Here is a 17,474-nt window from a genome sequence, read left to right as displayed (position 1 = left end):
ATCTGAACCAAACCTCAATTCTATCCTCAGACCTAAAATCACAACTTAACCCTCAAACAGGCCTTCAAAGAAGTGAGGACCGGCCAAAGTGTCCTCCCTTTGGTAGGAAAATACCTTCTTTGGTTCTCACTTCGATGCAAGTACAAGTACAAGTACAAGTACAAGTACAAGTACACACACACACACACACACACACACACACACACACACACACACACACACACACACACACACACACACACACACAGCTTGATATACTGCACCACAGGCCATTCAATCATTTCATTTGATTATTTCACATGTAGGTGCTGAATGAATTATGACTGAGGACTGTTTGTCTATCGCCGTCAGACAACGGGTCAACGCCTTCACTGTTATAGACTGAATGTGTCCAGCCTGACTTCCTCAGAGCCAATTAGACAAAGGGTCTAATTAGCCCAAGCATCTGTAAAATACACTCATTCAGTATTTTGTGAATGCCTCATTCTGGTGATCTCTTACGTTCAGAGGTGATTAAATTCTGTCTGTCAGGTCGCTGTAGTTTCTGAATGTGGATGCAGTTTTTAAAGTCCATTTCATGCTCACTCCTACTGGGCATGTTTCATCTCATGAAGACATATTTAAATAAAAAAAACATGCAACAGACCTCAAAGCAAAGTGTACGTATTAAAGGCTTGGCCCTTTCCTACCTCTCACTGACCTCTGGGCTCCGCGGCGTTGCTCCTGCTGCAGGATCGTCAGTCCTCGCTCTTTCAGACCTGTGCAGCACCTCTGCACATATCTGCTGCAATCAAACAGTTCGATTTTTTATAGCAGCAGCAGCAGCAGGAGCAGCAGAATTGAGCAGAAGTTCTGGAGAGGAACTGAACCTCCACACACTCCCACCGTCACGTGGTCGGAGCAAGAGGAGGTTTCAGCTACACTTAGTCTGACGACGGAGGTGACCTGACCAAGAAGAACGAATGCGCATATTCTAATGAGCTCATGGCTCAAAAACATCAGCGCTGCTCATCCAAGTTGATCAGGATTTACTCCTTAATTGCTTGTTAACGATCATTATTATCTTTGTACAATTTTATGTTTTTTAAATTCTCACTTGTCACAAGTCACGTGTCTCAGATTTAGTGATTTATATTTTTAAAATCTCAAAAAGAAACAGATTTTAAAACTAAAAGGTCAATTAGTTGTTATATATAAGAGTGCAGAACATATAAGTACTGAATCTGATTATTTGATCCTAATTCATACACAATCCTTCTATGTTTTTCTCCATCTTTAGATTGTGGATTTCCATGTTAGCCTGCTGACACCATGTGTGAGGCATAAACCTCAGGCTGCACGTCTCACACACCTCACACTGTCAGACTTCAAAGTGGCGTAGAAGCAACTTTGCTCTAATTTCCCTCATTTGGAGTGTAGATTCTCTTGGCATTGTTGATGGTGGTGGTGGTGGTGGTGGGGGGGGCACCACTCTGGTCTCCTCTCTCTGTGGCCAAATGCGTTCCTGTTTAATTGGCAGGAGGTAACGTGGGCTCTGGCTCATTTCTGCCCTCCACAGTCAAAATGGCGGAGGAGGCTGCTTCTTCCAGTCCTCCCTCTCCTCCTCGTTCACCATGCTGTTTCACGTCTAACCACTGATTGGTCATCTCACTCCTCACCAGCGCCACTGCTCTTAGCACGTCACACACAAGGTGGAGAGTTCTGCCTGTTCTCCCCTCTCAGGCCTCTGTGGCCTTAATGCAGCTCGTTGCACAAACCCCTTCGATACGTGCTTTATATATTGGGAGGATTTAATCCCGATAACAGCTCAGTCTTTAAATGCTATGCTCCTCTGTGCAAACAGACCAGGCTGTACTTATTAATAGGAATCACTGGAAAGTCGTGAAGGCTCAGATAATACAGTATTTCAGCACTGTCCAATGTTTAGTTCTGTGTATTGTTTGTAGAGTGAAAGATACAAAATAAAAACACGGGTTGTTGGAACCAGCGAGCATTTAACTGCTGTGTTTGCTGGTCAGTCTGCTGTCAGCGGGAACAGGCTTCAGCCTTGTTGTCGTTGTTGATGCGATGTGTGATAAATGAGGCAGATTTAGCTCCAGAGCTCATGCCCTGCTCCGTCCCAGCAGCCGTGACAAGCAGTGAGGGGTCGGGTCCAGCTTGACCTCAGCATCTGCTGGGGTCACAGCACACGCTGTCTCTCTGAGGGGGAGTCACATCTACCAGCATCTTTTATTTTATATTGAGGTCCAGCTATAGAACACGGCTTCATTATGGGGGATTAAGATGTGTGGTCACATTAGACGAAACTCTTAATCCTCTGTGGCCAATTAATGAAGACGTGGTCTGGATTGTTGCAAACTACGTTTAGCCACAAACAACGGTTTGACTGGTTGTTTCCTCCGGCACTGGAGAGTCTGAACACGCGAAGGCCTCCAGTGGCAGAATAATCAACGCTTGTTGTTCTGTGCTGAAACTGAAGCGCTCTGCTTCCATTCACAACATGAACAAGTGTAGGACTCTACGCTGCAGCCTAGAGCATCACATCCAGGAGAACTGCCATGCCAGCGTCCCTGGAGAAACACAACGGAGTGTTTGTTCAATGGTGCCACGCTCAGTACAAACCTCAGGAATCCACTGTCCTTCAGACCAGAAAACACTCTCACACCCCGAAGGCCTCATGTTACTTCTGGGAATCTGGAGGTTCCTGAGACGGTTCCGTCAGATCGTATGTCCCTGAGTGGCTCCACCCGGACCCTGGCTTCTTCTGGGGCTTAAAAGTTTCTTGGCTTTGCTAAATCATTTTTAAGGCCCAACCATTTTTTTTATTTTTGTTCAAAACTGAAACCATGCAGGTTTTGCAAGTTAATGATCCAAAGAAATCCAATAAACCTCCTAAAAACCCCAAACCTCTTTTCTCTGCTAAAACTATTTTTTAAAAATAATTTAATATAACGCTGCTTTGTGATAAACATATTATTATTATAATTATATATAATTCATTGAATTATTATGAATTTAATTCATAATTATACAGTTTATTTAATTAAACTTTGGCCAAAAATACTTAATCCATTTTTTTAGGTAAATGCATTTTATTTTTAACTTCAGTTGTTTTCTGAGTTGCTTCATTTTCCTGAGACATTATGATGAAACGTTGATTTTCTAAGTCTCTCTCCGACTAGTGATTAGCTAGAGGAAGGTTCTGGCTCCTCCGGGCCCAAGCAGCCTCGTCTGGGCTCGGGCTGAACGCTCAAGGTTACAGCTTCTATAAAAGCGCTCCTGTTTATCTGGCCTCTCTTTCTGCTCCACCTCATGAGCTCTGGCGTCTCGCTGCTTCAGCAGTGCTCGTATTTAAACAGTGTCATGCCCTTTGTTTTTCAGAGCTAAGCCTGTGGAGTCTTTGAAGTGGGATCCGTGTTTGCACTGTGACCATTTCATTCAGAGTGCAGCTTGATGATATTAGTGTCAGGGTCAATTGCTGATTTTAGCTGGACTCTGAAGCCGCTTGCTTGGCAGAACGACGGCATCATGTGCTGCTCGGTTCAGGATCTGGTCAGACCCATATCCTTACTCACACTCAGTCCTGGTTCCTCTGATCCCTGAACATGTGACAGGGCAGACATGGGACCTGGTTATCCTGCAGCCTTCTCAAGCCTGAGCCCAGAATGTCCCATGGCTCAACCAGTTGTCTTTTATTCTCATTATTTGCCTAAAACTCAGTGCCAGTGAAGAAAACACAACGCTGAAGTGATGGACTTTGCCTTTCATGCTCATGGATCCTGCATCTGTGGCTCCACTGCCAACCTTGTTTACTGACCCAAACACTCCAGTGAGGAAGAAAAGCAACTTTGCTTGACACATGCTGTGCCAAATGTGAGATGCAGCTCACGTCTTTGAGTTCGACGCTTGCTAAAATGCTCTCTGTTGTCCAACCACTTCTGGTTCTAACATATATGTTAAACACAAACCTGTGACCAGTGAATTCTTTTCGATTGGTCAGAGCAGCTCATTAAACATAGAGACTGCAGTTTGTCTCTATCCTCTCAGCTCCACTCCTCCAGCTGTAGTCTGCTGCTGGCAGCCATTTGCCTCCTGCACTTTACCATATCTCTGCTTTTATTGGGTGTGAGTGACTTGTCAGCGGCCGTCTGAAACCCATTTCAAAAGAGTTTTAGTCTCGCTCTTTGTTATGAGTACAGCGCCTCCTCACACGATGATATCGTTACTGGTAGAAGTATCTGAACGCTGACCCGTCCAATGCCTGACACTCACACAAATAGTCCTATTATGCCAATGTACATGTATGTGTACACATAGAATTATTATTTTTATAGTATTATACATACAATACAATACAATACAATACAATACAATACAATACAATACAATACAATACAATACAATACAATACAATACAATAAATTGATATATATTAATTACTATACATAGTATAGTAATTAATATATATTAACTAGCGTTATGTTTCTGTCTGTGCTTTTGAAATCAGGGGTAAATAAAACTTAATAATAAGTTACAACTCTAAGATCAACATCAGCATTGACAGCTATAACTCACAATTAAATGCCTGTAATCATTTTTATGTATATATTCTTTATTTTTTTTAAAACATGTAAAGCAGTTGATATACCAACACATATAATTTTGCACATATACAAGAAAATGCATTTCAGCTTTCAATTGACCTAGTACATGCTTAAACGGAGTAAGAAGAAATTAGACTTATCTAGTCCTACCCCATTTTTAAGAGTAAGAATAATAAGAATAAGAAAACCTTTAATAGTCCCGCAGTGGGGAAATTACTTCTCACAACAGCAGTACAGATGAGCGAGAATACAGGTACAGAACAGTTTGTGTTGGCACAGTACAAAGCAGTACAGTACAGTACAGTACAGTACAAAGCAGTACAGTACAGTTAGAGTGAGTATGAGGTCATTGCAGGGTTATTGCACAGTAATGGGTATAAGATTTGTGCCGGTAACAATATACATGATTGTTCACAGATTTACACAAATATTGTGCAGAGCAGGTTGCTATATAAACCACTGATGCAGTGGGTGAGTGACTGTAGTGGGACGTGGTCAACAGTTCTGATTATACATTTTTGTTTATCATGTCATGAAGTAAAGTCCAATACAATATGTTTTTGGGCCAATACATTAAATTCTCATTAGTATGTGTCAAATGCTTGCTTTTGTTTGTCTGTGACCTGTACACTTGATATGAATGAATCGGTCCACTGCTTTAACTGATCGGGTCCATTAGTTAGAGCCTCATTGCAGCATCTTGAAACAGCATAGTGAGCATAGAAAGGTGTAACAGTCGTATCATCTGACATCATTTATCCTTCACGGTGTCAGAGGCGTGCGTGAGAACAAACCTTTCTGCTAAAATCAGTGGAATCGAGTTAGCGTCATATCATCTTTGAGCATCAGACTGATCAGTGTACTCCTCTGTGTTTGCGCTCCTCACATTAGAACATCAGTACCACTTTCTCCCTTTTAAAGCTGACATATTTACAGCCCACTATGTGCCACTCTTTGCCGAAGACGTATAAATAGTGTAATGTCCTCGTGTTTCTGGAGAAGAAGCGTCGTCCGTCATCTCCAGACCGAGTACACCACACGTCTGTGGAGCAGCTCAGAGTTTATCCAAGCAGGCGCGGGGCATTTACATGCGGCGGCGCTTGGACAAGTGTTGGAGCTGTGGTTTAGTCTCAGCGGCTTGACTCGGTCCAGGCATCCGTTGACTGTGACAGAGGCTCTTAGTCTTTGCTAATCTCCAGTTGTCATCTCGCTGCACGGGTTGGGCGTCTTAGTGCCATCGGAGCTAATGGTGTCTGTGTGTGCTGTGCTCAGCGACCCGGACCTGGTCCATCAGGTCCCGCTCATCTGGATCTGGCTGTGCAGCAGGTTCGGCCGGGCCTGTGGCTGCAGTGATGGCCCTCGTTAGCTCCTCTGCTCTGTTTAGCTTTGCCCTGATTTACTGCTTTTCCATTGGACGTCCTTCAGTTTGTAATTTGTCTCCAGAGCAGCAGGTCATAGGAGGATGTACCATCAAACCATCTCTTACATGTTATATTCATTGTAAATAAAGCAACGATGTCACAGTATTTCTACATGAAGTTTGGCGGTGAAATGTCAGTGGCAGAAACACTGAAAGCGGACAGAGACCTTGTCCTGCTTGTTACAGATCTAATTCCACTTTGCTTTGCATCAATTCCAGAGCTTCTTCAACACTTGGCCTTGATAATTAACAGGTTTACTGTGTTTGAGGTGTGAATAAAGCCCTTCTTTATTACGTTCACCTGTTTACTACTGTAGTTCACAGGATGCGTCTGAGGCTATCGCTATGAATGCCGTCGGTAACAAAGAAGCTTCTGCCAAGGTGAGGCGCTCACATTCCTGAGGCATGTCCTGAGGAAGACACGGTGCTGGACCTTTGTGAAAACACAGCTTTTCCTTAAGGCTGCATTATTTCCAGCGTGTATTAATAAGCTGCATTTGTTTTAACATTGCTTTCCTCAGTACATATCACAGTTCTTCTGAGCATTGTGTGATCACGTTACGGCATTGTAAAATAAGTAAGTCTGCCACCTAGTGGCTAAGTGATTAACTACATTGAGTAGTGGGCAGAGTATAAAATACAACACAGACCAAATGTTGTGTTACAGTGCAGGAAAAAATACCATATTCACAGAATGACTCATTTAACATGTATGTGTTTTACTGATGTCCATAATTTCTTCTTTTTATTTAACTAGTGTGTATGAGCTTCTTTTGTTTTAGAAAATCAGATGTTTTAGACTCAGTAAGCATTTATTCTATTAGTGGTATTATTTTGTTGCAATTTGCTTAATTATTTCCAAAAAGAAACTAAAGACATTAAATAGTAAATAATACATATAAAATAATAATAAATGGAGAGGAGTAAAGAGGAGAAAAATAAATATTAAGTTTTAATAAAGTAATGAAGTCAAAAGATTAAACATCAGAAAATAAATTATTCAAGTAAAGCAGAAGTATAAATATGTGTTTTAGTATATTACGTAATGAAATGCACTTTGGTTTAATAACAGACCTGTAAACTATTAGATCACACGATGTAGAAATGCTAAAGGAAACACAGAGAACACCCATGGCCACGGGAAATGTCTAAGCTGGATGTTTGTCCAAGGTAATGATAGAACGAATAAAAGAATGATCTCCCGCTCCTTCCTTGTGTCCAGGAGGGGGCGACGGGCCCCTGCATGCACGCACACGCGCGCGCGCACACACACTTGTGTTTTATTTTAACCTATGAGGCAATGTTTGTAATTGCACTGTAGTTTCTATGTTTGTAAGATTTTGTGCGCGGGTGTTAAGAGGTGACAGGCTGTTTGATTCCTTCCCTCCCCCCTCTTCATGAGTGAGGCGCACTCGTCTGTGATTGGACCACTCTGAACCAGTGCAAAGGCTTCACCTGAGCCAAGCAGCCAATGGGGGAGCTGCCCTGCCCGTGGAGGCGCAGTCTGCAGAGCTGCACTGACTGGACTCCACACAGGTCTGTGGCTTGTTTCCCAGCATTGTCAGACCAGTGCACGGGTCCAGTGGCCTCCTGTTCACAAACACGCTTATTTGCAGCCTGGCAGAGCTGACGCTGTTTCAGACGTTCAACAGTTGTAGTTGTTTACAGAATTAGTCGGTGTACAGGTTTCAGAGGAGAGTACACACACATCACACAACATCTTGTTAAAAATGAAAATAAAATATGATGTCATGCAGCCCAATTCAAATATTAGTAACAGATGCTACTGGATTTTGAAGTCCAACCTGTAAATAAGCTGTAAATAAGTGCAGATATAGCCAGTGTAGTACTACAGACAAATACTTCAATAGTGAGGTTTTATTTACTGATTTGCTCTAGAGAAAATATTATTATTTAGTATTTAGTGATTTATTGTGTTATAATGGTCATTAAGACTGAAACAAAGATGTGTGTTTCATCAGTACGTAAGTTTACTACATAAGCAAGTAAACTCACTGATAACGACCTGAAAACTATTGTATTTATATTCACATTGGTTTTGCAGGTAAATTGCTGTTCAAATAAAAAGTATAATAGATGCATAAAGTATAAAAGTTATTCGAAAAGAAAAGAAATATTTACACTTTATGTAAAATATGTTCTAATGTGCCCACATATTATTTATAATGAAATGTAAACAACCATTTCTGGCTTCCATGCTTCACAACTTCAGCAGCTCCATTTACTACAGACCTGCACTGATCATTTAACAAAGTTGTGAATAATCTTGACCTTTCTACCCCACGCCGTCACCAGCCATTAGTGATGATCCACGGGGCCTCCACGGGAGCCTATTGATCACTTATTGACTGATTGATTCAGACAAATACTTTTTTCTCCCAGAGTGCGAGGTCGAGTCGCTCTCCCTGTTAATTGAAGATAGCAGAGTGGCAACAATGGCTCGCGTAATAGAATGAGAGTTTTGTGATTATCACCGCAGAAAGAAAAGAAAATGAACATGAAGGGGGAGGAGAGGGGCGCTCTAATTAGGAAGCCGGCGGTGTGGAGGCTGTGGCCGGCAGGCAGGCGACAGGCGCCGGGTCGAGGACAAAAGGCTGTCTGCTGCCCTAAACTCCCCCTGCTTAACCCTTTAAACCGAGATACACACACACACACACACACACACACACACACACACACACACACACACACACACACACACACACACACACACACACACACACACACACACACACACAGCTTCACATTCGGACTTTGATACCAAATAGACTGACAACCAAAAGCTGGTATTTTTACAACATGACGCTAATATTTCACCAGTAATAGTTTCTTTCTCCGTCTGCGCGGTTATGCTGATGACATCACAACAGAATTTACCTCGGGTGTTAAACATCAGGCCTCAGGCCACAGCCTCCTCCGGCTCCAGAGGATGTGTGTGAGCGCAGCAGAGAAAGTTCTTCCTATAAATACTGACATTACTCGACTGTTTCTAAAAATACAGCCGGTCACACAATACTGGAGGAAACGCTGCTCGACGGTGACTGAGAACCTGCTCAAAATAGACCGAGACACACCCGAGCTAACATAAATACAAGCGGACACAACGGTTCTGCTCCAGCTGAAAAAACTACAACTGCTTTTCATGTAATACAGGAATTTCACACATTGCTGTATTATTTCATACACACATTCTGTAATAGCTCTAGAGCTTTAATGTGAAATTTAACCTGAAAACACATTTTCTGAGGAATTTTAAACTCTTGACCAGCAGAGGGCGCGCATGCACCACCAGCCCGCGCGCGCGCTTGTGGGCTTGTAGATGACTAAATATGCTCCATAAAAAAGAACAATAACAATTAAATAATTATCGAAGTCATACTAATAATAATGATAATACCAAGCTTTAAAGCACAACGATTTTTTATTGAAATTGTGAGACAATCAAAAAAAGTAATACCCGGACAACCAGCATAAACAAGATACTTTCATCTTTAAATATATTTATGAATAGATATGAATGATGCGCCCATTGAAGGAATTGCTTCGAACGTCTCCTGTGGGAGTGAAAGAACCTGAGGTGTGTTCCTCTCTAAATGGCACACACGCCTCCTAAAAATCAGCGATGCTTCATACACAACGTGTTAAACCAACAATCATTAGATAGCTTCCATGTACAGTATATGTTTATGTAAAATGATGGTAGAGAAGAAGGAGGGCGGAAACAAAAGCAACGAGTTAAATTCGAAATATATACACGCTAATATACAGCCTTGAATAAATTAATACCAATTGCATATTCTTGGATCTTAGCTTTATTTACAGATTTTTTTCTTATTCTTAATTACATAAATAGTTCAAAAACGTTTTTCTGGCATGTAATGTAGGACGCGCTTTCTTTCTGTCTTTCTTTCCACTTCCATCCCTTTTAATCAGGCTTAAAAAAAGGGAAACGCGGGGAGGCTCCCGTTTAGGACGCAGCCTGGGGTTTGAAAAAGCTTCAATTGAACTCAACCCAGCGCAGCCGCTCAGTCTGCGGCGCTGCGGGCTCTTCGTGCGGTCCGCGGCTGGACTCAACATGTTCTTCACTGGAAACGATCAGTATTACTCTATGATACTTCGTTAGGTTGTAATTGTACTTTAATATTTCTATGATCACTTCATTGTAATAGTTTTTCTATTTGTTTTTGTCGATTCGTTTATTTGATCAATGATCAGAGGCTTTAGAAAGGGGTCTGAGCAAATGTTTCATGTCTGATGATGGCTGAGCTCAATTTCTTGCAGTCTGCAGCGTCATTTATCGGCCTTCATCAATCCCGATCCCAGTCTTTGTAATGTGCTGTACAGGTCATATGCACTTATAGTCTGGTATTCAAGCTGAGACTTCATCCCAGACAGAGTCTTCATCACTTGGGGGAGACAGCAGGTGGGGAGGGCTCCCTCTGGCCCTCCAGGCCACTCACCAGTCTCTGAATACTCTGCAGCTCATTCACGGAGTCCTTTATGGAGGTTTTGGGAGACGCATCCCTCCCACCTGACCCTCCTGTCTTGTGGTTGCTGTGGTGCTCCGGTGCGGGGCTGGTCTCCCTGCTGCCGGGTTTGGATGACTCAGAGCCCAGGTTGATGCTGCCCGGCAGGCCGCTGGTGATCAGGCTGGAGCTCTGAGGCAACGACACCGGGAGCTGGTAGGGGTTGAAGCGGAGGCGAGGCCGGGTCGAGCCCAGGAAGGGGTTCCTGGAGAGCGGGCTGGAGGTGCTGGTGGTGGGGAGGGCCGAGGCGGAGGCGGAGGCCGCGGCTGCAGCTGCCGCCATGTAGGTGTAAGGGTATGGGAAGAGACCTCCGAAGGGAGGCATTGGAATGCCCTGAAACATGGAAGTCAACACAAAGGGACATGTCAGTCATCAAATAATCGGATTGTCCTAATAAAGCTACATCCTGAGGTGTGTTATATGAAAATCCAGGACACACACAAAGTCAATCTTGTGTGACACCATGTTTAAATTAAAAAAAATAATTTGATGAAGTGGCTAAATTAAATCACACATACATTTCACTGCACGTGATGCTCGTGTTAGCAGTTCTGACTTTTAGTAATCATGTCTCTAAACGCTGCAGGTGGACGTGGTCGTGTTCCTTACCTGGGAGGCGAGCATGTGCTGGGACAGATGGAAGGGGAAGGGGTTGGCTGCTCCCCCCGTGCCCTGTGTGGAGAGGTTACCATTTTCTAAAGCACTTGCTCCAGATACGGAGGCCAATAGATGTCCCATGCCCATAGCAGAAAAGGCTCCAGGGGCCATGGCAAACTGCCCTGGGTGAAACAACAGTGGTGATCCGGTGTTCAGAGGGTTAAAGAACTGCTGACTGTGCAGTCCAGACAGAGCCAGGCTTTGTAAGTGGCCCGGGCTGAAATGCGAGGGACTCTCAGTCTGGACCATGAGGGGGGAGAAGGCGTCCTTACTGGCACTGATGCCTCCAGCCTCTGAGTCCTTTGTCAGTGTGTCCATGGTGTCTTTCCTGTGTCTGCTCTCAGCCTTGTCCTTCTCTAGGTTCCTTATACTGAACATGGAGTCGTCCTTTTTTTCCCCGCTGGGCCGCTCCCGCACGCGGTCCTCACACCTGGAGCTGTAGGGGGACACGGGTTCCGGTCCTGGACTGTTGGAGCCGGTGCAGTGCTCGTCCTGGTGCTCCAGTTCCTGTTCGCTGTCAGTGCAGGTTTTCTCATCTGCAACACAGAAATCCAACATGAGAGGAGTGTAAGAAGGAAGCTGAGGCATTTATCATGACAAAGCGCACAAACAAAAATCAACATAAACAATAAGACAGTTACCCAATTACCACTTTCTGAAAATGATCATTAAATTGACAATATTTTACTGTTATGAACAAAATACAATTTGATTTGTATTATACTTTATAAATTTTATAAATTTGTATACACTTTACAAAACATTTAATACACAAACTCATTAAAATATTTCAACCCCGGTAAATACAATTTGGTGAAAATAAGATAATAAAAATAATAAAATTAAACAATTAAACGAAACTATAAATTGTTTGGAACGTCAATATAATTTATCAGTAACTACAATACGAGGATGTTTATCATTAAAATACAAAGAAAGGCCAAAGAAAGAAGCCTTATTTTAGCTGCTGCAACTGTTACTTTTGTAGTTTTATTGGAAGTGAAAAAACAACGTGGTGCAGAAGCTGATCCTGTGACGAGCTGTCAGGTGTGAGTGTCTCTGGTGACACTGACACCATGACTACACGTGATTGGCCTGATTCCGTTTACACACATTCCAATAAATTACATTAAATTATATAAAGAACAACATTTTCCACGACAGGTCCGAAACTGAATTTTCTTCCAACCTCCATTATATTTTAGCCCATCAGCTGAACCCGAGCCCGGTACAAATAGGCAACTGACCTCGACTGGGTCTGCTGAACCTCAGCGGGCTGGTGCTGGACCCCAGAGGCGAGTGGACGGCGTCTCTGGTGGTTGGAGCCTCGCTGGAGGAGGCGTCTGAGTCTGCGCCCTCGCGGTCTGCCTTGCACTGGTCCTCATACATTCGCAGCGACGGCATGGTCAGCTGCTTTCTGCAATAATAATAATAATAATAATAATAATAATAATAATAATAATAATAATAATAATAATAATAATAATAATAATAATAATAATAATAATAATAACAATAAATTGTGCAGTTTTACCTTTTCTCCCTCCTCCCGTTGCCAGTGTCTCTGAATCCTTTGGCAAATGGGTTGTTGTCAATCTTCAGCTGCGTTATCTGCCAAAATAAAGGCAAAGATTCAGGATTACCTATCAAAAGAAGACAGTTATAATAAACAGAGACAAACCAGCGTGCCGAGCTGAGGCCACTGGCTTATGGATCTGCATTATTAATTAAAGCCTAATGATGGGGCGTTATTCTTATTGGCCCCTCGAGAGAAATTCTGCCACGAAATTTCACTATGGGGCCACGTAAGTCTGCGTCAGTCCCAGAAAGAGGGAGCAATATTTGAACAGATGACTGTCGTATCAATAATTAATAAGCCGGTTTGGATGACTGCTGCCTTATCATACTGTATGTCGTGGACACAGAGCGGTGGGGCCGGGCCCTGGGCCCGCATGGAGCTTCCTGGAGGCCCTAGGTGGCCCTTGGCTCCAGCAAAGCGCTCCAGGCCTCACACCCTCCGAGCCGAGGGCCGCTGCAGCATGCGTCCGCTGCGGCTGCAGGCTGACCAGCCTTTTAAATGCCCCCTAATCGATGGTGACTCTTTGCCATAAACTTTTACAACATGCCCCCTCCGTATCCCTCCCTCCGCTGACCCGAGCCTCCTCAACACAAGCTCCAATTAGCATCACGGAGAAGAGTCGGCGAAGCGGCGCAGCGATGCCATCAGATTGGGACATATGCAAAGCGTGTTTCTTTAAAAATACGTCCTAGTTTTAAATGTCGTAAATTCTTTTGAAACCAAAATACGGTTAAAAGAGCGAACGTGTGTGTCACACAGCAGCACAACACACTGAGCACATTCTTACAATTTGTGTCTTCTGCTCAAGATAACAGCTCATTTATGGCCCATAAGCAGCGGACAATACAGCCTGGCTGCTATTGTTTTTCATATCCAACGCAAAATTACAACAGCAATTAAAAAAATCAAGTGGGACATGGGAGTCCTCTGCAGGGAAATTAGGCGACCTACAAAATCAGATTAAGTCTTCGGGGCTTGGTGTGGGGGAGGGGGCGCATGTAGGACATTTATTATGCAAAGTATAGCAGCCATATTAGAGGCCGTAGCTGTGAGTGTGAACAGTGACTCACCTTGTCGTTCTGATACGCTGTCACGGCCACGAACTCGGTCTCCGGGAACACGTAGGTCCTGAAAGTGCTGTACGGAAGCTTGAGGATGTCGTTGGCCCGCACTATGTGGAACCTGGGCTGGTACTTGTGCATGGAGTTCAGGATGGTCTGAAGCAACACACACACAGCAGCCGAGTAAATACTGTGACATGTTGTGAGTCTTTGATGTTTTCTCCACATTAAAACTCCGACGCGGATCATCCAGCCCATTGTTATTGATGCCGTTATAATTACTGTGTAAGCAGACTTGTCTGTAATTAGCGCGGTGCAAAGGGAAAAACCTGACCAGGCCACACATGTTGTCATGAAAGCTCAGAACCACAGGAAAAAATCCCATTTAATCTCGTTTTTTTGCAACAGAAAGTCACATTTCCACTCTACATTTGAAAATGACCGCAGTCACTTCACCAGCTGGGACGTATTGCCTCTATTTTAACACAGCAACAAATATATTTTTGAGTCCATAAATTAACACGAAAATCGTTTCAAATGTCACGAATATGACAATGATTCAGTATAAAATTGCAATATTAACATATGCACGTCTTCAACGTGTCACATTTGCAAAACAAATAAATAAAGATTACAATGAAAAATGTAATTTATTTTCCAGATGGAAGGACACTCAGCCCAGCCACGTGGACCTTCCCATAATATTATCATTTATACTATACTAGACTAGACTAGACTAGACTATACATATTTAGCTGGAGACCTCCAGTTAATTTTGCTCATGTCAGTTCATTGTGAGCCGATTTCACCGTTTACTTAATCCTGCTCCTGCAAACACTCGTTTTAAATGAGAGAATGTTTTAACAAGACAAATAATAAAGAAACAAACGTCTCCGTGCAGCCGCAGTATTTTAGGCCCTGGATTGAAGCAGACAGACGAAGTTCAGTTTGTCAATTTATGTTTAGATCCACAAAGAGAAAATCCTCGCTCACAATATTGTGTAGAACAGAGAAACACGCTCAGAAGTGTTCAACGACTTTGGAGTTAATTATCCTTAATGGTTTTGAAGTCACATTTGGTAAAGCAGCATATTTTTGTTTTTTCTTTCGCACACATAATCCCGCACTCCCTTTTATAGTTAAAGTTCAGCATCATCAGATTTTGCTTTTATTGATTTGCTGCTACGACCCACTTTCCCAGACGCCTCATAAAAATTTGATCTCAACTCCACCAGCTCACCACAGGTTGTGACATGTACTGTGTGCATATGGTGGATATTCAGCCTATTAGAAGGAGTAAAACGGGCTCTACTTACAAATCCATGTTTGTCTGAGATGTTGTTCGTCAGCTTGAGTTTATGGAATGCAACAGGCTTGGCCATCCACTGCTCGCCGGTGGCCGGGCTGTCCGGGTGGATGTACATCCTCTTGGGCATCTCCGGGTCGGCCTTGCCCGCCACCATCCAGCGGGAGTTGTGGAACTTGTAGCGGCAGTCGTCTGCCGCCACGATGTCCATCAGCAGGATGTATTTGGCTTTTTTATCAAGCCCGTTTATTCGCACTTTAAACGGGGGAAACATCCTCCTACAGAAACACACACACACACACACACACACACACACACACACACACACACACACACACACACACACACACATTAGAGATTAAAAGCGGCCGTGAAATTTAAAAATGCGGTTTTATATAAGAATTCATGTTACAGGAGTTAGGCGACAGGAAACGCTGAAACACGTCGCGCGCGTGTGTGTGCGTGTAATGTCTGTTCGATTATGAGTGGTCCAAGCCCGCACTACAAAGCCGCGCAGTAAATTTCTGACATTAGCACTTTACGCTCCTGCTTTTTGAAGTGACAGCGTCTTTACGGAATCCAGAAGCAGTTTGGGAGATAAAACGCGACCTGAGCTTTTAGTCACATTCCTTCCGCATGATCCCAAACGTGTCCCTTAAAATTTCACAAAACATTTCATAATAAAATGAGCTTTAGTTCATAGAGGTAATGGAAAAAACGAAAGCACTTTCCAATTTGATGGGCTGAAATTCAACTTTAAACTTTATTGAATTACGCAACGTAAACACAAGCAATTCTTATCGTTTTATGAAGTTGGTGCATCTGGTGTATTAACGGTACAACCAGCTGATAATTCGTGGGAAAATAAATACGGATTCGCAAAGGCCAGACGCTCTGGCGTCTGTTTATTTAATCAAATAAATGGCATTTTAGCTGCTCTGGACTTGTCAACTGCAGTGTATTGTCTGCGTATCTCCAGACAATCTGGACTGATAAAAATACGGTGTAAATGTAATTGGGGACTTGAAAATGTGAATAATTCTTACCTTCCGGATTTTGTAATAACCATCTCCGTCCCGAGCTTGTGAAACTGGTCCCAAAGATCCTTGGCTTCCAGTGTAACTTTAGGGTCGTCGTCCACTTCCTCCTCGGGCTCCAGGCTTTTCAAACTGCGCAGATGAGCCGCCTGATGGTGGCTGAGGGCCGGGTGGAGCCCAGCCTCCGCCGCCCCGGCCAGGCCGTGCTCCGGAATGGGCTTGGTGAGCGCTCCGGGAGGCAGGCTGAGCGCCGGGAAGAAGGAAGGCTGCGCGGCCGCCAGGAAGGCGGACATGGGGAAGTCAGTCGGCCGATGTGCGTGGAAAGGGTGATAAGCCATTGCAGTCCCTGTAAAAACTGGATCTCTCATCGGTGCATCCACAAAAACCGATGTGAAATAATGGATGTTTTAGTGGTATTTCCCCCGAGCTTCAGCCAAGAGCTCCGCGTTCCGCGAGCACTTAGTTTGTGTAATGCGGCGGTGAAGAGCGGAGCGCCTTGTCGCACACGCGGCACGTTATCGGAGCGGAAAAGGCAGGATTGGTGCTCGGGCGCTCTCCCTGTGGTTCCTCTGCCCAGTCCTTAGAAGAAGCGGCGCTGGGAAGGCAGAGCCCGGCTGCGCTGCGTGCCTCTCACAGAAATAAGCCGTTTCTCTGCCTGACTCATTCCGCACTGACTGTGGAGATGTGGTCCCGCTCACTGCAGATCTGTGACTATCTCACATGTCCTTCCTGCCTCCATCCCAAACACTAATGAACCAAGCCCCTTTGATTACTGATTTTACGCTTTCTGGACCAATTGTGGGCCTCTATAGGCGTGGTTCTGACAGCTCCGGCCAGACTCTGGAGGAGGAGGGGGGCAAGAAGGTGTCGGAAGCATTAGCAGTAAGAAAACATGTCAACAGAATAAAATATTAACCAATGACAGGAAAGATCGGGAAATCCCACCCCCATTTCCAAGCCAACACCGGGTCAGCGCCCAGTTCTTGTCCGGTGGAGGCATCGCCTCGCTCGGCTTGCGTTTTTACAGTGCCGCCCTCGGTGAAACAAACCTGTCTACGCTCACTGTCTTAATACTCACCTTTATGCAGAGGAACAGCTCGACTTCTGCTCGGTACCACTGTCCTTTAAGAGCAGCACAAACAGTAAATCCACGACTCGCAGCGCACGCTCTGCGCTCCGGACAGATTTATTCCAAAGATCTGCTGCGCTCAACACAACACACTTGTAATTATTTCACATTATTGCCTGTTGTGACGGCCAGAC

General features: G+C 44.0%; 1 protein-coding gene across 3 annotated transcripts; it reads right to left on the bottom strand.

Annotated features, from left to right (window-relative positions):
* Positions 1–9,447: 9,447 nt before the first annotated feature.
* tbx2b (T-box transcription factor 2b) lies at positions 9,448–17,419 on the bottom strand. Of its 3 annotated transcripts, none has more exons than XM_055514055.1 (8): positions 17,290–17,419; positions 16,221–17,051; positions 15,185–15,452; positions 13,878–14,024; positions 12,763–12,839; positions 12,476–12,645; positions 11,181–11,764; positions 9,448–10,904 (listed from the first exon to the last, which is right to left on the bottom strand). In XM_055514055.1, exons 2-8 carry the CDS (start codon positions 16,577–16,579, stop codon positions 10,449–10,451), a joined length of 2,061 nt encoding a protein of 686 aa, XP_055370030.1. In that variant the 5' UTR covers positions 16,580–17,051; positions 17,290–17,419; the 3' UTR covers positions 9,448–10,448. The 3 variants fall into 3 exon arrangements, with proteins under 3 accessions (XP_055370030.1, XP_029027843.1, XP_029027842.1); XM_029172010.3 differs by lacking the exon at positions 17,290–17,419 and having other exon boundaries at positions 11,181–11,350; positions 11,501–11,764; positions 16,221–17,211; XM_029172009.3 differs by lacking the exon at positions 17,290–17,419 and having other exon boundaries at positions 16,221–17,211.
* Between the last annotated feature and the right edge of the window lie 55 nt (positions 17,420–17,474).

Source organism: Betta splendens, chromosome 13 (genome assembly GCF_900634795.4).
Source record: "Betta splendens chromosome 13, fBetSpl5.4, whole genome shotgun sequence".
Classification (NCBI taxonomy): Eukaryota; Metazoa; Chordata; class Actinopteri; order Anabantiformes; family Osphronemidae; genus Betta; species Betta splendens.
The sequence above is the reverse complement of the archived record's forward strand: the minus strand, read 5'-3'. Positions and strand labels throughout refer to the sequence as shown.